Source organism: Diorhabda carinulata, chromosome X (genome assembly GCF_026250575.1).
Source record: "Diorhabda carinulata isolate Delta chromosome X, icDioCari1.1, whole genome shotgun sequence".
NCBI lineage: Eukaryota > Metazoa > Arthropoda > Insecta > Coleoptera > Chrysomelidae > Diorhabda > Diorhabda carinulata.
Genome location: NC_079472.1, coordinates 60,215,667 through 60,243,193, shown reverse-complemented (window position 1 = coordinate 60,243,193; position 27,527 = coordinate 60,215,667). Strand labels below are relative to the sequence as shown.

The 27,527-nt window shown below is 33.6% G+C and overlaps 1 protein-coding gene across 1 annotated transcript; it reads left to right on the top strand.

Annotated features, from left to right (window-relative positions):
* Window positions 1-503: 503 nt before the first annotated feature.
* On the top strand, window positions 504-27,527 carry LOC130900365 (metastasis-associated protein MTA3). Its single transcript, XM_057810909.1, has 10 exons — window positions 504-707; window positions 1,243-1,404; window positions 13,112-13,806; window positions 16,818-16,978; window positions 18,427-18,539; window positions 19,005-19,299; window positions 20,870-21,047; window positions 21,158-21,464; window positions 25,011-25,263; window positions 25,608-27,527. Exons 1-10 carry the CDS (start codon window positions 680-682, stop codon window positions 25,714-25,716), a joined length of 2,301 nt encoding a protein of 766 aa, XP_057666892.1. The 5' UTR covers window positions 504-679; the 3' UTR covers window positions 25,717-27,527.

Genomic DNA, 27,527 nt, shown 5'->3' with positions numbered 1-27,527 from the left:
TGGATTGGTTTAACTGACATGAAGACTATCCTGCCCTCTTCTGAAAAAAAAAAGAAAACGCTAACAACTAAATTTCTATTTGTGAATTAATTATAATTGTAACTGTTTTTTATAATATACTTCAGCTATCTACCTGTAGAGAGCACTGCTAATATTTTTTATTTTTATTAAAATTGTTTTATAATTATAAACACATTTGTTAATGGCTAGTATATAAATATAATAAAATTATTTTGATAATAAAATTAGTGGGTAATCCTATCTCAATCGAGAAACTTTAAAATTGTTTTTAGGAATAATATATGAAGAAATTGTTATAGAGCAATTTCATGTTTCTAAAAACAGTAATAAAATTTAATATCTATACCAAACAGTCAATTAAAAATTGATTAAAGTATAATGGAAAATTTTAAAAATAATCTCTTAAATTATTATAAAAAACCTTTAGCTACTGTCCGCTATGGTTTCTTTTGGCGCTGCTATCAATATAGTTAGACAACTTCATTCTTTTTGGACGCGAGCAGACAGTTTTGATGTTTGATACGAGAAAATGGCGTCCAAGAGCTTGGTGGTGGTATTACGTGCAGTGATATAAACATTGGAAATATATTAACATTTTTTGACTATGTTCTTCTGATGGAGTTTTTAAACTAAGGATTACAGTGTTAGTGTTGTGAAAATGGCTGCAAATATGTATCGAGTTGGAGGTTAGTACCTGTTTGTTATTAATTAAACCGGCTTCATACAAGGAAATTCTCATCTGCGTTATGATTGTGCTCTGCTTATCTATGTTCTCTTGATTTGGGGTATTTAAAAGATATTTCACATGTCAACAATCTTCATTTGTATATTTGGAAGATAATTTCCATCTTCGTGACATTTGGTCAGCTAGGTGTGATATTTGATAAAGAATTAGTTTATTGATAAGCTATTAAAAATGAAGGTTATACCTAGTTGCATTTAGATTATTGAATAGTTTGAGTTTCTAATTTCAAACTTTGTGAATTTTATCAATCGTGTCAAAAATTGTAACTATATTTTTTTCCCTAATGTAGATCTATTTTTACGCGAGGTAAAAATATGCGGGAACAATGAACCACAAGCTAGTAAACTTATATGTTAATTTATTATCTAATATATATGTCATTTTGTTAATAATTAGACCTTATTACTAAAAATAATAATTGGATTGAGTCTCAACAGCGTTTGTTTTGGTATTAGGTGTTTTTTCTTATATTCCAGATTACGTCTATTTTGAGGCGTCTTCGACATCTCCCTATCAAATCAGGCGTATAGAGGAATTAAATAAAACGGCATCGGGAAACGTGGAAGCTAAAGTGATGTGTTTTTATAGACGAAGAGACTTGCCTAGCCAGCTGATTCAGTTGGCAGATAAACACCAATGTAAGTAATTTTAAGACAACTTCTAGTTATTATACAGTTGACTTTATAATTAATAATGTATTTGTTAAATTTGCCATTGGATTGTAAAATAGGTAAGATATTAATTTGTGTAACCAAGTGTAGGGTTTTAATAATTTGAAATCGGCGGACGTCCGTAGGATTTGAGAATATCAATTATTTCCTCGTCTCTCTAGTTTTTCAGACATTCTAAATGAGTAGAGGGGCGAAATATTCTTGATTAGTCGATCGATATGCCCTCCGACTGTACCTGTCTTGTCACCCACCGCCTCGGCACCACACTAGCGCTTGTTTCGCGAAATCATGTCGCAACTGTACCATGATCGCAGCGCGTCGCTATGACAACTGCGAGATGCTTGGGCTTTGTGACAGACTGTACTTTTATAATTACACGCAAAAAGTGGACGAGTCGAGGCTTTTGTATTGTATTCTATATGTTGGGGTATTTCAGATGTATTCATTCTGTTTCTGGATTTGGGCAATTAGTAAAACGTTACAGAAATATTTTTTTTTTTCATTTAAAAATAACGTCATACAAATTTTATAATTTTATGCTATTTTTTTTGTTATAATTAATTAGGATTTCCACTTGACTTTTGATATTAATGATCGGATATTTTGCATTGAAATTTTTAAGGACCTACTAAAAATTATTATGATAATAATACAGGGGGAACGAAATAAGTTAGGGGAAAAATGACTAAGTTGGCAAGTCCAGTTTCAAAAATTTCCAATTTTTGACTTCTTAAGTTGGAATTTCTGCAATCGTTGGTGATATTCATACTGAAAATACTGTTTACATAACTACTACATCAACACTTACAATTAGACTGTCTGATATGAGCGTTTCGATAACCAAGTTATCGTCTTCAGAGACTGAAGGTAACCTGTCTGGCTGTCACAGATGCTCTCAGATTCTGATGTCAATTCAAATATTCCCGGGTCGATATCAAATTTAAATTTGGTTTCGTCCGATCATGATCCTTTCCATCCTGACAGACCAGAGCTGTCGGGAGTTTCTCCAATGTTCTTTGGGTGGTAGTTTCCAGTAAGCATACCAGTAACTCTTCTTAGTTCGTGTCTGTTCAATAAAAAGGCCTTTTCAGGTCAGTTGGTGGAATAGGAAAGAAATCTTTTAGATTGTTCCAGACCTGGGGTCTTATTCCATGATTCCTGATTTCTTCTCGTTTTCCCACTTCTTTATGACCATGACTTTATGGCTTATTGCTCTCATTTAGTTTAAAGGTTTAATGCACTTCCATCTAGCTTTGACTCAAAAGTCAAGTCGCCTAAAAGCTAGCGATCAAGCTAACCTGATCATGATCCTTCCCACTATGATAGACCAGTTGGTAAAAGTGATCAGACAACAAGTTGTTCCATTTGTCTATGATTTTTGAAATTATTCATTCTTATTAAATGTGATTCTGGGTTAGGATCCAGCTGATATATGATCTCCCCGACCTCAGATCATAGTTTACGAATAGCCCTTAAGCTAAATATTAGTTTATAGGTTAAGTAGAGGTAAATATCAGTATAAATTAGTGAAACCTAATGAAAATTTGTGCAAAAAAAATTGAGATGAGCTCTCAAATGGAAAAAATATAGAAGCAAAGTTACTTTCATATGGAATTATTTTTAATAATGTCCACAGTCTCAATAGTATCGGTATGAATCTGTATACAGTTATTATATAATAATTTCAAACACTTTCCAAAAATTTGTCAAATTTATAAATTAATACTGCAAACTGTTTTTTTTTTGTAAAAAATACCATTTCTAATTTTGAAAAAAAAAGTATCAATAAACTATTTCCATTCAAGTATAAGTATACTTTTGTATGCTTGTCTCAAAGTAAACTTGGCATGTTAAAAATAGACACACAACATTAAATAGACATTCTCTGTAGGATATTAAACAGTCGATTATTTATTTCAAATGAAAATGTAATTTAGGATCCGCTCAATTGGTAAATTAAATATATTTATCACAAGACAAAATTCTTATGCTTGCAGACTAGTTTCATAATTGATTTTAATTATTCAAAAATGATTAGATTAGATTACCTTGTTTGTAAGTTCGTGCTACCTGTCTGGGAGCTATGTGGCTTACCTCAAGACTTAAGTCGTCTAAAAGCTAGCAATCGAGCTAACTTGAATCTGATCCTTTCCACCCTGATAGACCAGAGAGCTTCTCCAATGTTCTTCAGGTGGTAGTGTCCAGTAAGCATACCAGCTACTGTTCTTAGTTCGTATTTGTTCAATGAAAGGGCCTTTTCAGACCAGTTGGTGGATTAGGAAAGAAATCTTTTCAATTGTTCCAGACCTGGGGTCTTATTCCATGTTTCTGATTTCTTCTCGTTTTCCCACTTCTTCATGACTATGACTTTAAGGTTTTTTGGGAAGCCTATGAAATGTTATGGTTCTATAAAAGAAATATTCCCACCTTTTTTCGCCAAATGATCGGCTTGTTTATTATCATGCGCTCAGGTACCCACATAAAGATTCAATGCAGTTCCATACTAGGTTTGACTCAATTTTATAAGAATCAAGTGCTACTAGGGCTGCTCTGCTATATGATAGAACAAAGATCTTTGCATTGCGGTGTTTTAAAACCAGATAAGGTAGTAGTTTTTGCCCCAGCCAACTCGACGACTGTAGTAAAATCTGTTGAAATGCACCTCGAAGCCATTCGGGAAGGCGTACCCGGAGATAACGTTGGTGTCAACGTTAAAAATGTCTTTGTTAAAGAATTATGCCGTGCTCATGTAGTTGGAGACTCCAATAGCAATCCACCAAAGGGAGCATCAGATTTTACCCACCACTCAAGTCATAGTACTGAATCACTATGGTCAAATCTCCAATGGTTACACTTCTGTTCTTGATCATCACATTGCTGAAATCAAAGAAAAAGTGGGTCATCGTTTTGGAAAGATATTTTAAGAAAACCTCAAAGTCATCAAATCTGGTGATGTTGCCATTGTCAATCTAGTTCCAATCAAACCGATGTACGTAGAATAATCCCAAGAATTCTTTCCTCTTGGACATTACGCCGTGACATGAGACAGACGGTCGCCGTAGGGGTCATCAAGAGTATAAGCTTCAAATACCCTAGTGCAGGAAAAGTCAAAAAAAGCTGCAGAAATAGCACAAAAGAAATAACCTTTGTCAACTCGTCGTTTATTTTGATATGGGTCCTTAAGCCGGCCCTGTCCAGCTACAATAAAATTGGCGAATTCGCGCCGCGCCTTTGATTTGTTTTTATATAAATGGCGGACGCGCCTTTGATGAACTTTTTATTATAGAAGGCAGTTTATTATAGTTCTATTTGTTTAAAATATTCTCTAGAAAAATCTATTTATTTATTTCTTGTGTTTCTTTTTGTTCGAGAACTTTATAGAATTCTATTTGTGGTATATAAACAAGTTTATGTAGCGTAGCTAGTCAGTTTTCAATAGATAGTCGTAGTGAAAAGATTGAATTAGTAAAAGTAAACGCAGAAATTGTTTAAGCGAATTATTATAATTAGTTTATAGTGTGTAAATAAATTAAGAACGTAATAGACGGTGTTTATTAATTCATCCCACAAATAGAAAGAGTGTAAATAAATATTTTTTATTTGTAGTTGACATCAGTGATCTGTAAATTAAACTTTGACTTTCAGAAAGACAATAAAATGGTGTTTAGATACAAAAAAAAAATTACGTTGTGCGCCACACCTCGTATATTAAACTTTATCGTAAGATTGGTATTATACACGAATCATTAATCATGTGATCACTAAGAAATAGACACCCTGTGTCAATAGACAAAAAAATTCGGTAATATTGATATCTGATAAAGTTGTGCATTTGTGTCAGGGAAACTAAACACGTTGATAAATTATTCATGACGATAATTTTTAATCAGCTTTTTTTGTTAGATAAACAAAAGTTAACAATAGTCAATGTCGTTAATTGTAGAATATTTACGGCTGCGTCTACTAATGTTGTTTCTAAAACGACATGGAATATATATACGGGGTGTCCCACGACGAGTTAAAATTATCTGTATATGGCAAAATACTTATAGTAAAATCATGAAAATTTCTACGGTTGGGTTTTCGGATACGATCTTTTTAAATAAAATATTTTCATTCCGGCTCTACCGGAAGTCGATTGTAGTTTGTTATTTTAGATTAAACACTCTATATATTGATACATTTTTAAAATTAACGTAAAATTTTGGTATACTTTCGTTGAAAAACTTTTTTCGAAAAATGCATACTTTTTAAGTTATTAATTTTTTTGTAAAAAATTCGACCGTTGCAGACCCTTATAAATAATTTTTTTACGTGGACACCCTTAAAGATATGGAAATGGTTTCTATTCGGTTGCTTTTAGCAAGATCAGACGTATTTCATTCTATATTGAAAAATCTTTCATTTTATACAGGGTGTTTGAAATTCAACTTCATAAATATCACATTTCTCTATTTTTTTTTTAAATAGAACCACTCGGTTTTTTATATCTTAATGCATTCAGGGGTAAAAAATAAGACAAATTCATGTATACTTTCCTATTGTATTTAGTATTCCTATTCCAACTTTTAGTCGTTTCCGAGATATTTGAGGCTTTGTAATAAATGACACTCATTTAACTGTCACTAGTCAATTGTTGATATTTTCGAAAATGGTTAAAATGGTTTGTGCCCAATTTAATAACGAATAAATAAAATTTAGACCACACCTGCATCTCTGAGAATTTACAGAAAACATTTAATATATGGATAACGGTAAGGTTTAGGTATAGGAAAGTATACATGAATTTGCCTTATTTTTTACTCATGAATGCATTTAAATAGAAAAAACCGGGTGGTTCTATTTTAAAAAATGAAGAAATTTGATATTTATGAAGTTAAACTTTGAACACTTTTTATACACACCCTGTATAAAATGAAAAATTTTTCAACATAGATTCGAATACGTCTGACCTTACTAAAAGTGACCGAACAGAAACCATTTACATATCTTTAAAGGTATCCTCGTGAAATAATAATTTATAAGGGTCTGCAACGGTCAAATTTTTTACAATAATATTAATAACTCAAACAGTATCCATTTTTCGAAAAAAGTTTTTCAACAAAAGTATACTAAGATTTTACGTAGATTTCAAAAATGTATCAAAATGTAGGGTGTTTAATCTAAAATAACAAAGTTACAGTCGACTTCCGGTTTTACGGGAAGTCGGCCATCACTGAAAATATTTTAGTTAAAATGATCGTATCCGAAAACCCAAACGTAGAAATTTTCGTTAAAATGATCGTATCCGAAAACCCAAACGTAGAAATTTTCGTGATTTTACTATAAGTATTTTGCCATATAAAGATAGTTTTAACTCGTCGTGGGACATCCTGTATATAGTTGATAACAAAGGGTGTTCCATAACGACCCAACTACTTTGGTTCAAAAAAACATTATTCTTATTTTTATATGTATTTATTGGTATGAATTAAAAGATAAGAAACACAATTTTACTTTTTAAACACGATATTGTTTACATGACGGCAATCACGTTGATGGCACTCCTCAAACCGTTTACGTACATTTTCAAAAACTTTTTGAAGTAGTAGTCGAGGAATCTCTTCTTCAATATTGTTTCTTAAATCTGTCGAATTTCATGGATTAATCTTGTAGACCACGCTCTTAATATAACCCAACAAGAAAAAATCGGGTGGGGTCAAGTCAGGGCTCCGAGATGGCCATTCAATATCTGGGAACAACTCGTGCAATGAAGCTAAAGAGTTATTAGTGCTGTGCATCCTGCTGGAACCATGTCAGTCGGTTATAATGCTCACATTGTTGCAGTTTAGACTCGGAAAAAATTACGTTTCGTGTCTCTACGTGTCCTATGTTATCTTCATAAAAGTGAGGTCCAATAATGCAGTTCGCCGATATAGCGACCCAAACGGTGACTTTTGGTCTATGCAACGTTTATTTAAGGTCAGGATTCTTTTTTCCCCCCAAAATGACAATTTTGACATTGCATTTACTAAATTCAATCTTATAACGTAATGATTTTCATGCAGAGTTTGCGCATCTGAATTTTATATGCCTTCAGATGTAAATCAGATCGAATTATGCGAGTCGAGGCTGCCTGCTTATAAAATCTGTTACTGACTGAATGTTTCCATGCGCTCTTGCTGTCCTCGAACGGCCGTGATGCATTTCGCCAATAGTGTATCCAGTAGTATCGAATGTCTAGATCCAAGCTAAAATTTTGCATAGCTTGGTGCTTCCGAAGTGTTGCGCAATCGATAACGTCATCGATACAACCGTCCAACTCGAATAAATGATCGATTGTTCTCGAAACACGCACACACGCTCTTCCGTATACGGTATGACGGCTTCTCACTCACTCTTGAAATAGTTGGATCGTTTTGAGACACCCTGTATATTAATTATAATTGAACCGTATTGTAATAAATATATCACGGATTATTTTTGTTGTTACCGCTTTCGGTATTCAGCGAGTTGAATAAATCCATTATTTCGGTTTCTGTACACTAAAAAATTTTTTGGAGTAAATTGGTTTTTTGTTTTTTTAATATCTAGTTATAAAAATGAACGACTCGTATGAAACACCGCGTTTAAAAGTAGCGTATGTATTATTTCTAAATACTAATTTCCTTTATAGATAAAGTTACATAAATGTATACAGAATTTCAAAAGTTCAAGTTATAAATAGATTTTGGAACAAATTACCAACATTTTTCCAAGGAAAATATGCTTTATTAGGATCGTTGATAAACCTGCAACACGAATTTTGTATGATTTAAGTCTTATTTCGGTTTTGAAAAGTCGGACAAATATAAGGTGTCTTTGTATTACTCATTGCGTGAACGCAGCTATTCGGAGGGGCGCGGGAGGTACTTCAATCGGTAGCCTGGCTCTTGGGAATTCAGTCGCTTTGGAGAGTTTCTCTTGAGATGATTGTCCGTTCTACATGCGTGTGTTGTACAAAAACTGTAATTCGGCGACTGTAGCGCGTAGAAAATTTTGTATTTTCGTCCTTTAAATTATTTACCAAACTCTCGATCTATTGGAAAATGCGTCAAGAAGCTTGAAGAGACCGGATCAACACTAGATAAACCAAAACCCGGGCATCCCATCGTCTTCTAGAACTATAAAATACTTAGACAGCGTTATTCAACGTGAATAGATTATTATTTTGAAGCTTCAGGATGCTGGTCAGAGGCTTGATTTTGTAAATCAGATGCAAAACATAAATGGTTATAACCAAAGAACATGGCTCCATCTGGATGAAGCAACTTAACAAACGTCCAATAGATCTCTGCCGCGAGCTCGTGGAATTTTTACTGGCAAATTGATCTCCAGGAGAGGTGCCATAAGTTAGATTCCACGCAGTGTCTATTTAACAAAATTTATTAGAATATATTGTTACTTCGCATTGAACACAAAGATTTGAAGCTTCAGGATGCTGGTCAGAGGCTGGATTTCGTAAATCAGATGCAAAACATAAATGGTTATAACCAAAGAACATGGTTACATCTGGATGAAGCAATTTAACAAACGTCCAATAGATCTTTGCCGCGAGCTCGTGGAATTTTTTCTGGCAAATTGATCTCCAGGAGAGGTGCCATAAGTTAGACTCAATTTATTAGAATATATTGTTACTTCGCATTGAACACAAAGATTTGAAGCTTCAGGATGCTGGTCAGAGGCTGGATTTCGTAAATCAGATGCAAAACATAAATGGTTATAACCAAAGAACATGGTTACATCTGGATGAAGTAACTTAACAAACGTCCAATAGATCTCTGCCGCGAGCTCGTGGAATTTTTACTGGCAAATTGATCTCCAGGAGAGGTGCCATAAGTTAGATTCCACGCAGTGTCTATTTAACAAAATTTATTAGAATATATTGTTACTTCGCATTGAACACAAAGATTTGAAGCTTCAGGATGCTGGTCAGAGGCTGGATTTCGTAAATCAGATGCAAAACATAAATGGTTATAACCAAAGAACATGGTTACATCTGGATGAAGCAACTTAACAAACGTCCAATAGATCTTTGCCGCGAGCTCGTGGAATTTTTACTGGCAAATTGATCTCCAGGAGAGGTGCCATAAGTTAGACTCAATTTATTAGAATATATTGTTACTTCGCATTGAACACAAAGATTTGAAGCTTCAGGATGCTGGTCAGAGGCTGGATTTCGTAAATCAGATGCAAAACATAAATGGTTATAACCAAAGAACATGGTTACATCTGGATGAAGCAACTTAACACTCGTCCAATAGATCTTTGCCGCGAGCTCGTGGAATTTTTACTGGCAAATTAATCTCCAGGAGAGGTGCCATAAGTTAGACTCCACGCAGTGTCTATTTAACACAATTTATTAGAATATATCGTTATTTCGCATTTCACACAAAGATTTGAAGCTTCAGGATGCTGGTCAGAGGCTGGATTTCGTAAATCAGATGCAAAACATAAATGGTTATAACCAAAGAACATGGTTACATCTGGATGAAGTAACTTAACAAACGTCCAATAGATCTCTGCCGCGAGCTCGTGGAATTTTTACTGGCAAATTGATCTCCAGGAGAGGTGCCATAAGTTAGATTCCACGCAGTGTCTATTTAACAAAATTTATTAGAATATATTGTTACTTCGCATTGAACACAAAGATTTGAAGCTTCAGGATGCTGGTCAGAGGCTGGATTTCGTAAATCAGATGCAAAACATAAATGGTTATAACCAAAGAACATGGTTACATCTGGATGAAGCAACTTAACAAACGTCCAATAGATCTTTGCCGCGAGCTCGTGGAATTTTTACTGGCAAATTGATCTCCAGGAGAGGTGCCATAAGTTAGACTCAATTTATTAGAATATATTGTTACTTCGCATTGAACACAAAGATTTGAAGCTTCAGGATGCTGGTCAGAGGCTGGATTTCGTAAATCAGATGCAAAACATAAATGGTTATAACCAAAGAACATGGTTACATCTGGATGAAGCAACTTAACACTCGTCCAATAGATCTTTGCCGCGAGCTCGTGGAATTTTTACTGGCAAATTAATCTCCAGGAGAGGTGCCATAAGTTAGACTCCACGCAGTGTCTATTTAACACAATTTATTAGAATATATCGTTATTTCGCATTTCACACAAAGATTTGAAGCTTCAGGATGCTGGTCAGAGGCTGGATTTCGTAAATCAGATGCAAAACATAAATGGTTATAACCAAAGAACATGGTTCCATCTGGATGGAACTGCCGCGAGCTCGTGGAATTTTTACTGGCAAATTGATCTCCAGGAGAGGTACCATAAGTTAGACTCCACGCAGCTCCATTTCAACACCTGTGGGGTCATGTCAAATCTAAAATTACGAAATGGCAGCGCAACAACGGTTTACATTTGGACGATGTTATTTTTAAGAAATAAATTCCCAAGCAATGTATCAAAACCCCTTGTATATTAAACAATTTATAACATAAATAATTTAGAGATAACGTGAAAGAGAGTTTGTATGTTTATCAAATAAATTTTATCATTCAAATAACAAACTCAGATTTATAGCCTCGTAGCCGACGCCAAAAATTTTTGAAATTTTAAGTATGTAGTATAATCTTGAATGAATTTCGTACATAAAATTAAATCTGATGCTTTATTATGTACGTACGTATACGAAGACTGATCGTTTTGCTCCGATACTGACCTACTTAAAAAATATATGAACCACTGATTCACCAAATTCCGGCGAAAATTGTTTGGCGTGCAAGCATCTTTTAAGTTTGTGAAACACCCGATAATCGCCGGTTGCCAAATGAAGACTATATGACAGAAGTTTAATTAATTGTAAGCCTGATGACTAACCTGTCTCTGGGTATTCGGGTTAAAAAGGTCCCACGAAGTTGTACGATGCCTAATTCTTTTGCTATAGTTCTTATTTTTCAGATTTCGTACGCTCTTCGATTTTCTTATTAAATGCGTCCTTGATAATCTTGGTCTTATTATCTTTATACTCCCCTGAGGGATCCACTTCATTATTTTTTTTGGCAATCTTTCCTCCCCCATTCTCTGCACGTCCCTTAACAAATCAACTGCTTTTCCTCAATATGTTCTTTAATTGTTTCTTTCAATTTCATTTCCTTCTTTTATTGTGTCGTTTCTGACCCGATCTAACCATGACGTTCTATTTTCTTTTCTTAAGGCGTCCATTTTTTTATTCTCCACGTTTCCGATCCATATACCAACGCACTCCTAATCATTGCATTGTAAATTCGATTTAGTAATTTAATTATTGTTCTTGCTCTGTTTATTCTACATTTTATTTTCTACGTTTATCTGCAGTCCCTATTTTTCTTATTTATAATTTATTTTGCGCGCCGTGTATTCTAAGTCATTTCTGTCGTTTGCACATCTGATCATCTTCAAATTGAAGGTGGTAAAACTATTTGGATCCCGATTCCTTTGCATCTCTTCTCCCAAGTTGTTTCTATTTTGAAAAGTGTTGGAGAGATGCAGCTCACTTGTCTCAGACCTTTGTTGATTGTGAAAGGTTCCGATACTTTATTTTCGATCTTTATATAAGTTCTGGATGGCCTCAAGTGTCTGATTAATGATGGCACTCCCAAGAGCTTCCCATAATTTTGATATTGGTATGTTATCGTAGGCCTTTTGTAAAACTATAAACATTTGTACTGTTTTCTTTTCTATCCTATTCCTTATCATTCTTATTGTACTTGTTACTTATATTCCACGATAATTGTTCTATTTTAGTTTGTTGTCCTTTTTATGTATAAATGTGATGTAAGCTGGTATTAGGTAGTGCAAGTATTTGAGGTGGCGTGTTTTTAATTTTGCTTAAAAAGTTCCATGTTTCACTGCACTTTCTCCCTCCGATATTCGCCTCTATTTCCTAACATTTTCTGTACCTCGTTTCTATTTTTCTTTCGTTTATCTTATTTCTTGTCTCTTGTCATTATATTTTTGATGATCTTCATTCTTTGTGTAAAGTTATTCCAATATGTATCAATTGCAAATTTAAAAAACCCTTACCGACAATTTTATTTGATCTACCATAGATTATAAAACGTAAATAGACGAGTAAAATGTACTTGTCTGTAAGGGAGTTTGGCTTAAACAGGGTACCAGACGTGACAAAAACCGTAAAGGAAAATAAATTAATTGCAAATAACACATTTCAATTTCAAAGTAACTATATAAATAACCATGGTAATTTATGAATTAAATGAATTTCACCTAGCGACGCCACTGCTTATCGCAGACCATCTGGCAGGATTATTTCTAAGAATTTGTGTACATTCGCCTTCTGATAGTTTCGTCCAATAGAAATGCATTTATTTTTACGATACGACACGTTTTCATTGGTAAACAATGAAGATGATGAGTCCTCGTGGACTGACGGTTTGTTAGATGTTTACCAAATTTATGAAATATTGATTGTTCCTCGCATAATTGTCTTCTGCAATTGATATCGGAAGAACTATAACCATCTCCAATATATGAACAACTTTGAGCGAATTTCCCTTCTGAAGGTGACAATTTGACATCATCTTGTGATTTTTGGAACAGATTCAGATTAGTCGGTGTATATCGTGAGTCTATATATGTTAAATAGTTGTAATTATTTAACTAAAATACCAAAATAAACTAATTATTTTCCAGGTGCCTTAGACGAATCTGGAGAGAGCCCTATCCCGGAAATGGGTGGTCGCGCGAGCGAACTGCTCAGTCCGAAGCAAAGACACCAGATGAAACATCGAGAGCTCTTTCTTTCTCGTCAGGTGGAAACTCTACCGGCGACCCACATCCGAGGGAAATGTTCTGTCACTCTCTTCAACGAAACCGAAGCTTTGGCTTCATATCTAAACAAAGACGATATGTTCTTTTACTGCCTTGTGTTCGATCCTACTCAAAAAACTCTCCTTGCGGATAAAGGGGAAATTAGAGTCGGTTCTCGGTACCAATGCGACGTACCACCCATGCTTAGGGACACCGAAGAAGACGACCGAAATTTAAACGAACTAGAAAATTTAGTATGGACGCCCGAACATAACCTAAGTGATAGACAAATAGATCAGTTTTTGGTAGTATCTAGATCGGTAGGCACGTTCGCAAGAGCTTTAGACTGTAGTTCAAGTGTTAAGCAGCCTTCGTTGCATATGTCCGCGGCAGCGGCGAGTCGAGATATAACATTATTTCACGCCATGGACACGTTACATAGACACGGTTACAATTTGTCGAGTGCGTTGTGTTCTTTGGTGCCCTCTAGTGGACCAGTGCTTTGCAGAGATGAAATGGAGGAATGGAGCGCCTCAGAGGCAAACCTCTTCGAAGAGGCTTTAGATAAATATGGAAAGGTAAGAGATTTCTTTTAATGGTTATCAATTCCATTTCATTTTTTCAAAAATTTATCACTATTGTAATTGATCGTAACCTTTTCTTTGCAACGCCATCTTATAGTTGGGCAGAACATTTTCAACATGACCGCAACCGACTAAATTAGGCCCATCTAAGCGTTCAATTTTTTTATAAATCCTCACTAGAAATCGCTAATAGTATCTTCACTTTGGTTATAAAATAACATTTTCTTTTACCCCGATGGGAACTGTAAATCAAAAAACGGCAGAGCTCCTAAAGGCCCTCACCAAAGAAGACTTCCAGTACTACTTCGATCAATAGAAAAACGTATGGAAAGCGTTTTAGTGATGGACGAGAGAGCTCTGAAAATGGCCAGCGCCCAGGTCGTCCCGTGACTGTTTCATCTCCAGAAACAGTGACCAAAATCGACCAAATTGTGCGTGCTGATCGTCGAATGAGCATCCGGATAATTGCCGATAAAGAAACGGTTAAAAAAATTTTACACGAGGAATTACACATGAGAAGAATCTGTGTCAAAAAATTTGACTTCTGACCAAAAGCTCTTGCGTCAACGGATCTCTGATCAGATTTCCTCGAAAGGTTAGAAAAAGATCTACTTTGAAAGGGACCAGATTTAAGTCGATGGAAGCGGTAAATCAAAAAACGGCAGAGCTCCTAAAGGTCCTCTCCAAAGAAGACTTCCAGCACCGCTTCGATTAATGGAAAAAACGTATGGAAAGGTGTGTGTGGCGAAGGTAGGGGAGCCAGACCTCGTATACAAGTCGTAGTTTTAAAATACTCATTCAACTACCAAATGCCAGTTTATCAGAAATATTTTACTTTTATGTCTGGATAAATGACAATTTGAATTTACAAACACTACTATAGTTAAAACAAATGTATGAAACTGTTATTGCTTTCGAAAACTTCCATAACTGGACAAATTTCTGTACTTTTCCACTCCAAACAATAAGATGTTTGAGAACCTGTAACCAAAAAATCAAAATCTGGAGCTAATGAAGATTTGTCTCCACAAATTCATCCATTTATCCGCGAACTATGGATAAACTAAATCTCAATCCTACATATGTTTTTTTCTGAAGAAATCGTTCAACAAATAGCCGAGCAAACAATTTCTTACTATGAATATTGCTGTGAACTTACCCCAATTTCTCCAAAGTCGCAACTTAGAAAGTGGGAGAATGTAAATTTTTTGGCAAGGGCAAAAAAACTTGGGACAAAATTGACTTGGTGTTGAGCTCCATAGATTCTCTTGGGAAATCTCTAAAGTGGTGTGAAAATTGTTTTTTCATCTATTAGACTTATCAGTCTACAAAGTTCACGCACTCTATCAAACCACAACCAACATAAAAATGTTCCGTACCCAGATTTTCACCTTTAACTAATAAAGGAAATGCTAGAAAAATTCAGTGTCGAGCGTAGAAAATCTAGTGGAGCCCCCGCTTAGATTGAGTAGAAGAAATTTCCCGAAAAAATTGCCTGATACGAAAAAAGGTGTATCAAAGAGGGAATTTGTAAAAAAAATGAAAACAAACAGCGTTAGTCTCGTTATAGATGTGATGATATGTCCAAATGGAACGAACTCCTTATCTACCACCAAACGGCTGGAGAAGTAGCAGATAAGCATCGTTTTCACGTTCGGATTGTTTTTTTTTTTGGTGTTTGATCATTTGGTGATAGCCACTTTTGTTTCGGGGAAACCAACTCTCATCATCCGCAATAATTCTTAGGAACACTTTCTGCTAGTTCCAAACAATTTCCTACGATTGAAATTCGAATTTTAGAGGTCACTATTCTGCCGTAAACAGTTTAGAACCATCTCTTTGAAAAGAGTCACAACACGGTGTGAATATTTTGGATTCTATTAACATGTAAAAATAAAACAAATTTGTTACACTACAACATTTTATAAATCTTGCGTTCTCTTAAAAAAAACGTAACAATTCTGTTGAAGTAGAGAGGCGTAAAAATTAGTTACAGAGAGAATAATAAGAAACCATATTGAATGTCTCGGATCTGAAATTGTCATGCAAATTTGTTTAGTCTATACGTATTTTGACCTGAAAAATTAAATAAAATAGGTCTCTGATCTGTAACTGTGATAGTTTTCACGTTAACTGATGTAAAATAAAAAAACTCAACTTCAAAATACACTTTTTTACGTTTGGAGTAAAAACTTTGTTAAATGCCTAATAAATGGCTTAAACTTTCAAATAAAACTTGTAGAAAATTTTATTCTGAAGAGAATTATGTGTACAACCTCAATAAAAAGTAAATTCAAGTTGAAAATATCTTTAATTTACTATTTTAATCAATTTTTCAGGTCAAAATACGTATAGACCAAACAAATTTGCATGACAATTTCAGACCCGAGACATTCAATATGGCTTCTTATTATTTTTTGGAAGTTTTCCCTATAGAATCATTTCCCCAGGGATTGGAGTGCTATTCACACCCTGTATATCTACATAATTATTAATTGAAGAAAAATAAAAATTTATACATATTCCATTCATTATAAAGATCATATCGATCAACAAAAATCAACATAGAACCATTAAAAGCAGTGACAAAAATTCAACCAAATTAATCATCGAAACAACACAGGTTCTCGATGCTCATACAATCGTTATTGACATATTAGAAACAAAATTTGCTGCCTTTTTATCACATGCATTGTTGAAAATTATCCTGAAGAGATTGAAAGTTATGGTGGCCAACACTGACCCCAATCCAATAAAGCTTCTTTGGAATGAATTTGATATTTTTCAAAAATAAAATCAGAAATGAGATTCGATGTATGCCCAAACATAGTCAAAATGTCATTTCTGAAACATGAGGAATGACACGTTATTAAAATAGGTGATTGTTTCTATTTTATTTTGAAAATTCTCTGTGTAGATTTTTTGTGAATTCCTGTGGTGTTAACTATTTAAAATTATTTCAAAACTAAATTAATAGAATTTCATTACGATTTATTATTTTCCAGGATTTCAACGATATTCGTCAAGATTTTCTCCCGTGGAAAACGTTGAAAAACATAATTGAGTATTATTATATGTGGAAAACTACAGATAGATACGTTCAACAAAAAAGAGTCAAAGCTGTAGAGGCAGAATCAAAATTGAAACAAGTCTACATTCCTAACTAGTGAGTTGGTATTGTATTGAATTTTTATCAATTAATCTGTTATTCTTGACCATTAAATATAATGCGGTATAAATGGAATCAAATGTATTCAATAACTAATTATTTTGATAAAGACCTAAATAGATCTAAAGGTCAAAATTTTTACTGTTATTTTCTATCAAGACATCTAAAATCAAGATAAATAATCATGAAAAACATAGAGAAAGGTCTTAGAAGTAAAGAATTGAAAAAAAAAACAACTAATTATTAATTATTCACAAAAAAATTTACAAAAAGGCAATAAGTATTACAAATATTGTTTTAATACAATAAATAATGCAATAACTTGAAACAAGTATTACTAATATAAAAAAAACAAAATAATATATAACTTACTACCCAACATTCTTCCCAATATCTATCTATCTTAATTTCAGAAGTGACGTAGTGACATTATGTCGTTGCCACTATAGTATTCATACTTTTCTATCCCTAGTAATTTCAGGGGTTGACAGTTGCTTCATAAGGCCTACCCATCTATTCCTTTTTCATCCATGATGACAGTTGCTTCATCTATTTCCTTTCCCTCTACGATGATTTTTTTAACCAGATGATTCTTGAAATATGCCCAAAATACCTGAGATATGATACATTCTGCTATAAGCCTACATTTCAAACACGGAAAATGTGTGGATTGGCAACATTAGGGTGTTTGAAAATTTCAGCTATCAATGACATCCTGTATTTAATTTATCCAACTGAACCTCCTTTAGCAGTAACAAGCAAACTTAGACTGTTATATTCATCTACTGTTTGAGGGTCTTCCATTCCTCTTTCATATATTAGTTTGGAGTATCACGAAGTGTAAAAATTATTATTTTTTATACTAATGGTTATTTCGTCTCTCCTATTGAGCTACTAGAAACATGAAAGAAAGATCTTTAAGTGGTCGATCAAGGGTTACTATCCCCGCACATTTTATCTTTACAATTCTATCACCCCACTGCTGATTGAATTAAAAATATGTCCAGATCCCAGAAAATATTCAATTTTCTGAATCAGTGAATCATTTAAAAGTATAGATAAACAACAATACATAAAAATTGCTATATAAAATCTGTTTCGAAATCAAATAATACTGAGAAAATAATGAATTTCAATAGGGTATTATACATAATTCAGAATATTTTTTCTATAAACATCAGGTAGGTACTTTTAGTATGGTTTCTGGTTTCCTCAGGGCGTCGTTTACTTGATAGCAAGTCATGGTAAAATCCTAGGATTTTCCTTCATAACCTCAACAGTGCCGATGATCAGTGTTGTAGTTTCCTACTCTATTCTACTTAGAAAAGCAGATTTACCTGGGTTTTCACAGCATTTAATTATACTTGAAAATAGAGAGAAATTTGTTTATGTTTAGTTGTTAATTTATTAATAGTTTTCATATCGGGCCATTGAAATTCTTTTAGCAATAAACCAAATCCTGCAGCATTAAATAATAATAAAGGCGTTGTTAACGGAAGTAATGGCAGCTCAGATCCCACAGTTTCCTTGGGTGGCAAAGCATGTGAATCCTGTAATGGTAAGTATTTTATAAACTGCTTCATTATAAAGAGCTGGTTCTAAGTGGAATTATTTATTTATTTCCTACATACAAAATTAGAAAATTCAAAATCACTCAGAAACATGAATTATAAAATCAAAAATATGTAACTTTATAGTCCCCGAATGGAGACTCTTCCTCAAGAATTATTTTTTGGAATTTTCACATTTTAAATGTATTACATCCTGTAGTGCATTGTACAGTATTTTATTCACAATCCATAATTAGAATAAAAATTTTCTAGATCAATCTCTAGATTATTCACAACTAAACCAATTTTATTCCTGTAATGTCTAATAAATTAATAAATGCCAAGAAAGTATATCGAAAATGTCATTTCGTAATTTTTGAGAGATGAGTAATGATTTAATTACATGTAATAAAATAAAATTAACGTATTCTCATTATAAGAATATTTTTTATATGAAAATTGTTTGATTTTAGTGACAGTATCAAATCAGTGGTACGCGTGGGGTCCTTCACATATGCAGTGTCGTTTGTGCCAAGTGTGTTGGCATTATTGGAAAAAATACGGCGGATTGAAAATACCGACAAGATTTGGCGATGGGGATTTTGAGAATTGTGGAAAAAAGAAATCTGGCAGTGACGTCGACGAAGAAAGATTACCCGGTATGTCGCATAGACCGCATCGATGTAACATAGGAGGATGCGGAAAAGAATTTAAACTTAAAGCACATTTAGGAAGACATTATGCTACTGCCCACGGACTGGTCATTAGGTATGACAATCAATTGCACATGTCAAGAAATTTACGTTTATGTAATATGTATTAAAGATTTACTTTTAAAACTTTATGTAATCTGTTGACTTTTTACCCTATAGGGCGTATAGGCATAAATTTTACTGTTTGGCTAATTTCATATAAAAAATTTCTATTTCTTTCTGTCTTGCGCAAAATTTTTCACATTGACTCATAATCTTTCCTTCTATATTGAGATTTTTCATAGTGCGTTATCCCATGTTGCTCATGGTCTTTTTTTCTTTTTTCCTACCATTTTGCTTTCCCAAGTTTTCTTAACTATGTTATCCGTGCTTTGTAAATGGCCCCACCTGTCCCCTTTCCATGTATTTTTGTATCAATTCAACTTTTAAATCTTCTCTTATATGCGAGTTTCTGAGTCCCTAAAGTAAAAGGAGAGATTTCATCTCTGCTGCACCAATTCCACTCTTGTCCCTCTCTGTCAATACTCAAGATTTACAGCCATTTGTGAGAATTGGCTTGTAAATTATGTTGAACACTTTCATTTTTGTTTCTTTGAAAATTTCTTTTTATTTCATGAGTCTTGATTAATGGACATATTGGAATTATCTATTCTATTGTTTAATTCTAAATTGTCTTCCTGTTTCTTCCAACATAATTCCTAGATATTGGAAGCTACTAACTTGTTCTATAAGTTCCTCTTCAACAGTTATTTCAAGTTTTTTTATTACTTTGGTTTTCTTTTTGTTCATTTTCATTCCGTTTTCTGTCAATATTTGGCCAGTTGTTTAAATTCGCTTGTAGATCCTTCTAATTTTCTGCTGTGATCATTATATCATCTCCAAAGGCGTATTCTGATATATTAATGCGCTCTGGTTGTCGGAATCCAATATGAAGTTAGTTGGACTTTCTGGAACCGATGGCCATATTCAAACAGGAGTTTACCTTCAGTCTATGAATACGATAACTTGGTTATCGAAACCATCAGACAGTGTAGTTTGAGTTTTTATGGAGTTGTAGCTTAGACTTCCTCCTTGTGTCGCACTTCTTGTGTTGTGAACGTTTCTGCTAACTACCTTATTTATCTTTTCTTTGTACGGACATTTAGTGACTCTCTTCTTCTGAGCCTCAGAATTTGTTGAATGCAATATCTTTTCTGCCAAAAAAAAATCCATACTTCCAATCTTCTAAAACCGATTCTCCTTAAATCTTGTAACAAAAGTTGTGATAACATTGATCAATTTCTTCTCCTTTCATCTTTTAAGAAAAGTTGTGATAACTTGTAGACAGCTCATTCACTTGTCTGTTGATTGTGCTGTTGCAAATTGGATGGTTGTTACCATTTATTCTTTAAAAAATTTTCAACAGTATTGATGTACACAATATATCCAGGTCCTTTTTGACTAACCTCTTGAGTGTAAAGTCCATCTATTACTAGTTTTTTCTACTGAAACTGTCTCCTGATTAAACTTTTTCTGTCTTATCACATAAGTACTTTCTTTTTTAGTTTGAAGCTATTTTTATTCTACTGCAAAAAATTTTCGGTATGGTTTAAGATCCTACGATTTTGTGATATTTTATTTTGTAGGTCCGGTTCACCTAGACCAATAATGAAAACAAGGACTGCATTTTATCTCTACACTACACCAATAACGAGGATTTCTAGAAGATTGTGCAGGCACATAATGAGACCGAGACATGCAGCTAGGGCTCCTTACTTTGCCATAAATATACAAGCTGTCAAACAGGAGTGTAGTATACAAATGGTGAGTATACATAAAATAATAACACCTAATGCTGCCAGTAATTAACAGTCATTTGGAATGTTACCAATAACCAATTAACATATTATTAATATCAATTAATCTTTTTGCAGGAAGGTAAAACAATAAGTGAATTAAAACAATTGCTTGTATATCGAAAGAAAAATAGAGGTAGCGTTACGGCAATAGCCACACGACTCGGTAGGCCTGGTGCAGTTGTACCGCAATGGTTGATATTAACAGCTAAAGAACAGTTACCTCAACCTGATCGAGTTGCATTTCCAAAACCACCAAAAGCTCCCGATGGTAGTTTGCTTTATGAAAAAGTACCCAATAAGCCAGAAGCAGAGAAAATACCATTAAACAATATGTCACCTTCATTAAAGAGGAGAGCTTATGAAGAGATGAATGGAATGGATAGTAAGTATTAGAATTGTTTTTGAAAAAAATTTTTGACGTTTCAGGCTATTATCAAGAGAGTAGTTATTCATTCATTGGTTTGAGAAATAAATATATTCTGTGGTCTCTATCTGCCTACACCTCGAAATTCCACCGTGAAAAAGGAAGTAAATATGCTCACCATCAAGAATACAGAAGAATTAACATTCCTGCTGCTGGCTTGAGATATGAGTGCCTCGATTGCTTAATGCTGATAAAAAGCTAGTTCATGTTAAAAAAGTTAAATGTATCTTTAGATATATTCAAATGTGATACAAGATAATTTTTCACCATAGATGAAACTTGGATACACCATTATACCCCATAAATAAATACATCATAGGAATGTGTTGAAACAAATTTTCTGGGCAATAATATCATGACCATAGTATTTTTGAATTCCAATCTTCATTCATTATTTACAAAAAGTATAATCGATAACTGACCAGTTTTGTTCTGATTTGCTAACACATTTTTATCCCGAGATTATATGATATACCATATTTACCTAATATCGCTCCTTCCTATTACTTTCCCAAATTTGAAAAAATTACTGTGTATAGCGATTTCAGACACAAAATGTGATGACAGGGACAAACGGGAATATTTCTCTACAAAATTGAAGAATCTTCCGGGCATTCCACTGGGTCAAATCTTAGGATTTGCCCCTATGTGTGTTCATAAAAGCTTGATAGTTGCAGAAGATGTGTATTATAGTTTCCTCGTCTATTCCACAGAACTTGCAATCCGGATTAACTGGCTTTTGCGTGCTTTGTACGAAATCTTTAATTTCTAATTATCTAAAGCATTTCCGCCGCTGGGCTTGCTACTTCCAATGGCCCACTGTAGCAGTATATCCATATGGTGGATACAAGGCTGCTATACCTTCTTTCCAGTTCCAAAATAGTTTACTATACAAGATAGCTCTCAAATATTTGTACTGCTTTCTGCACTGCAGCTTTATTCCTTTTAAAGTCAGGTTACAGTTCTTGTCCCATTTGTAACGTCGTTTATAAACTAAAATCTTAATCTTCTTAGAATTGACCAAGAGTCCTGTCTTTTTACATCAGGTCTCCACTACTTTCAGAAGTTTTTAATGTTGATTTGTAGTAGGGTGTTGAGAAAGGCTTCGTTGGTGATGATCAAAATGTAATGGGCGGTTTAGCTACAGCATTCACTTCTCCCTTTGAAAAGGTGATACAATAAAAGCACATTTTTTGATGAGCTTGGCAAGTTTGAAGTCCTCTCACTTCATGTTATACTAAAATTGTCAAATTTACTTAGATCTTGAGCCACCGGATGTTTCTGAGGATCAGTTTTTCCTACTATTCTGATCTCCATAAAATTGTCAGTACAATTATTTGCTAAAACCAGTCGAAAAGTCGATAACAATGCTAATTAAACTGGCAGTAATAACAAATTTCAATCTCTGAGAGGAAATGAAAAGCTAAAATTGGTTGCTGGTTGACCTTATCGCAAAAAATTATTTTCTTTGTTCTTTTTAATCAAATTTTGAACTAGCCATGCTTAACTCGTAATTGTTACTGCCAGTTTAACGCCAAATTAGCATTGTCAATTTTTTGGGGCAACAAAATCTATTTTTTGGCAATAACTTTTGACCATATTTTTCCATCATTTTTCACTATTAGTTTTATGGAGCTGACTTTGTCACACAAATCTTTATGAACAACTTATATATTTTGGAAGAACCCAACAAGATGCAAACTTGTCAACTTGTATTAATCTGGGCTACAGTAAATCAAAAAATTCCCAATTGTACTCTTTTATTATCAATGAAACTAGTTACATATGTCGCAGATGATTTTTCTTTCTCTACTAATAATAATTACTCTCAGATAAATTTAATGTAGATAAAGAAAATTTAATATTATTATATTTTTTACTGGCTTCTATTCTGACTTGGATTGGGATGATGGTAAGTTAATAAAATATCAAATTTGAAATTCAAAATCGACTGTACTGAAGACAAGGGGTTTGACCATTTAATATATTCAATATATATTGGATCTTCGGTGAAAGACCCAATGTCCAATCAAAGGCTTTTCTGCATCCATGAACTAACAATTACTCGTTAAGAAACTTTCCAATTTGGTAATGATATTTCGTCAGTCTTATCGCAGTTAAAATGAGTACTACTCAACAATCAAGGAGTCAAATTTCAACTAAAATCAACTTTTATTCAATGAAAATGTACTAAAGACACAACTAATTATTATTATGCTAAGGAACAAATGAGTGCTGAGCACTTACTAATGACGTGGTGTCCTCCATGGACCAGAGGCATATCGGATCGTCCATGGTACCTGTATACCGTAGATACTATGTTCGTTAAAACATCAGTCACCATGCGAATTTCGCGTCCATTTAAATGGAGCAGTTGATTGATAAAAGAGTCGAAAAGCCATTTATATGTGCTTTAGTTTGTCTTGTGGCAGGTGTTCCCATCCATTTCTGCAGAGTTTATCTTGAGAGCAGACTACTGAGAATGGGTTCTGGGCTCATGGGTGGTTTCGATGATCCCAGCCTGGCGAGCGAATCAGCATTGTTGTTGCCCTAGTGACTGGGCGCTGAAACAAACTAGACATCAATCATCAGCTCTTTTAGGAGTATATTGGACTCTGGCAAATGCCTAGAGCACACTGTTATGGCTTTTGTTCAAGTTCTGCCGTTTAAACTATACTGGGATTAGCGAATACTTCGACTTTGAAGACGGTAGCGTGTTCTTCAAGCGAGAAAAGTTTGCTTATTTTGGGATTTCTTCTGCAAAAGCCTGCACCGAATAAGACATGAGAAGGAACCAACAACAAGATGAAATATTTTCACTTATAGAAAAATATTTAAATTAGTTATAATCTATTTTGATTATTTTCAATAGAACTTTGAATATAATTCAATACTGTAGTAAAACAATTGTTAGATAAGCATTTTATTTTCATTCCCTAATAATTAAAAGAAATTTTATTACGCCAACAGTTTAATTCAAATCAGTTGCCGTTTAATTTAAAAATAGACCTGATAAAATACCCAAATCTTATCTAGTGACTAAGGTCATTACCACCCTGTTGTATTTTGACGAAATTTAATTAGTTTTTATTTAGATGGCCATAAAGGACCTTCTCAGAAAAAATAAATGATAAGAAAAGATTTTCTATTTCATTTGATTCTAAAATGGCAGATGTAAGTTATCAGATATGGAAAATCTCAATATACAATTTCTCAGACATATTTATTATCAAATCTTCATAACTAGAATCGCTAAGTAAAATAGGTAACAAATAAACACACTGTAGAATTCAGTTTCCTTTTTTTTTCAAAAAGTTTCTATTTGATAATCTTAAAGAGAAAATTAGTCAGAAATCAATATACTAAAGTTACTAAAAACCAACTACTTTTACATTTTTTCTAAAATTATGGTATTTTTTCAAGAGAATGAGATAATAAAAATATTGTTTGTGATGATGATTTTTTTTAAATTTCCGTATGATTTTCAATTTTTAATATAACTAGGTGTGGCATTGGCAGCTCCACCACCATCAAAGAGAATAACAAAGGAACCCATACAAGTAACAAGGCCTGACCAGTTCCAAGCTCTAATGGCTGCTCAAATGTTACCGGCTCAACCTTTACCTCGTCATATCGCACAAATTAATGGCAAACCTAAAATAGCACACATGACGAGAACTGGATCCGGCAGAAAACAAGTCATAAGTTGGATGGATGCACCTGATGACGTTTACTTCAGAGCAACAGAAGCTAATAAGTAAGTACAATTGCAAAAAAACAACCAAGCAAGTGATTGTCACAGTTTTAGCTTTAGTTTTACCAGCTTTTTTACTTATTAGTTATTAGCTTACTGGTTCTTTAAGCTAATGGGATGGCTTCACAGTATGTAAGCTCTATTAAGGCGTGATGAAGTCTTCTTCAACAAGTCCTCTTTACCCGCTGTGTAGATCTGCTATTCAATTTCTTTTTAGTCTTCTGCCATCTTGTGATTCTATAAGTGGATTGAGTAACATGTTTTCATGGTTAGCCAGTCATTCATAATGTCAAAATTGACGTGAATAGTATATATCCAAGTTTCATTATTTTCATTTATTTTTTTAGGAAAATTAGACGGCAAATTGCGTTAGCGGAATTAAGAAGAGGAGCTAGGAAACCTTGGAGGCAGTTGAGAACGAAAATGGATGATCCGCAAGTAGTAGTGTTGGATTGACAGTGAATTCAAACAAACAAACTGTAAATTAACTTCATCAAGTGCTTATTGTGTCGAGGCACAGATTTAAAGCGAACATTTTTATTAATGTAGGTCAATTTGTGGATAGTTAGATCGGAAAATATTCCATAAGATTTTTTTTTTATATTAACGATCACATATATTAAGGGAATCTGAATTGTTACTGTTATTTATTAATTACATGATTGTTTGCAATGTAATCAAGTTGATAAGTTTTATTAAAAAAAATTATAAACAAAATAGAGAAAGCACAAGAATATAAAATGTGTCAACATCGAGCAGATGCATCTTGTAATTAGTAGTAAAAAATTTATGAATTCTCTAGTGACAGACGCAGTTGTCACTATGACTAACGTAAGTATGATTGATTCTTTTTATTGAGTTATTTAATTCTTTGCGATTTCTTTATCAAGAAAATAACCAAGAAATCTGCAGTTTTTCTCTTCCCTACTGAATTAGCAATCGTCATTTCCCACAAGATTCAATCTCATTATGTGCTTTTTGAGGTGGCGGTGTAAGAAAGTCAGTACAAAATATTGCATATTTATAAATATAATGAAATCCAGATTTTCTTGAATTTATTCAAATTATAAAAAATATGTTACTTGAAAAACTTTCGTTTTAGTTTTAATTTTTCATTGTAATTTAACAAAATGCCATTCCACTGATATCGTCAGCGAAAAATATGTATTGGTTCATTGATGCAACAATAATTATTTCGTTTAAAAAAATTCTACAATTCTATCACTTATCTTGGATGATTTACCAATGTATTTGCTTGAACAACGTTCTCTGGTTTCTGATTAGTTTTATCGATTAGCTTTACACTGTTTCTACCAATTTTGAGTACATCCATATCTTGCGAATTTCTTAATAATCTGACTATTAGTCTTACAGTTCGGGAGAATGTGGATAGAGGTTTCATTCTCTGCATAACAGAATCTGCATTTTACCAGAAGTCTTTGCCTTTCTTAGCCCCTGTAGGTTCTCCCAATAATTGCTTTCGCTCCTATCTGCCTTCTTTTCTAGTGCTTTTTCTATCGTTCTGTAGCTGACCCGACAGAAGGCTTCAAGTCCTATGAAGAGTATGTATGTTCCTACTTTAGCGAGTATATTTCGTTTTCAGAATGTTCTGACCCTATACACTCCTATTCTGCTACTTTACAATCATCCATGTAGCATTTAATGGCATTTTTGTTCATTTCTCACTGGTTCACCAGTAGGAGAAAAAATTTTTTTTCAAAGACTGTGCTTTACGACCCCTACTGGTGAACCAGTGCGAGTTATACAAAAAATTGTAAAGCAATTTCGAAGAGCTCAAAATTCCTGACAAGGTCCATCAAACTGATTTGAATTATTGTAAAAAGTGAGTATTAGAAATTTGTAAGAAAGTACTTAAAATTGATATTAAGAGCTCAAATTTGGTGAGAATTTTTTTTTCTATACATAGATTGATATTTTTCTTGAGCACCGAAAAATTTTTTTTCGGAAACGAATCACCCTAATGAGGAGTATTAAAATCTAACAAAATACAGACTTATTTCATATAATTGTTTGAAAAATAACGAGTAATACAACTAGCAAAGTAATATTGAAAAGATTCCCATAATAAAGATTATACTGGGGGATGAATATATATGTGTATACCATACTATTCACAGATATGACCTAAAACACAATTTACAAAAAGTTGTGTTATGAACCAGCGTGCTTTTAATCCACCTCCAGCAATATTGTGAAACATTCAGTGGTGATGAAATTGGAGAGAACATTGTAATATAAAATAAAAA

Coding starts and splice junctions, on each gene's coding strand:
- LOC130900365 (XM_057810909.1), top strand. CDS start 680: ATGGCTGCAAATATGTATCGAGTTGGAG. Junction 16,979..18,426: donor CAAGTCTACATTCCTAACTA/GTGAGTTGGTAT, acceptor AAATTCTTTTAG/CAATAAACCAAATCCTGCAG. Junction 19,300..20,869: donor GCCCACGGACTGGTCATTAG/GTATGACAATCA, acceptor TTTATTTTGTAG/GTCCGGTTCACCTAGACCAA.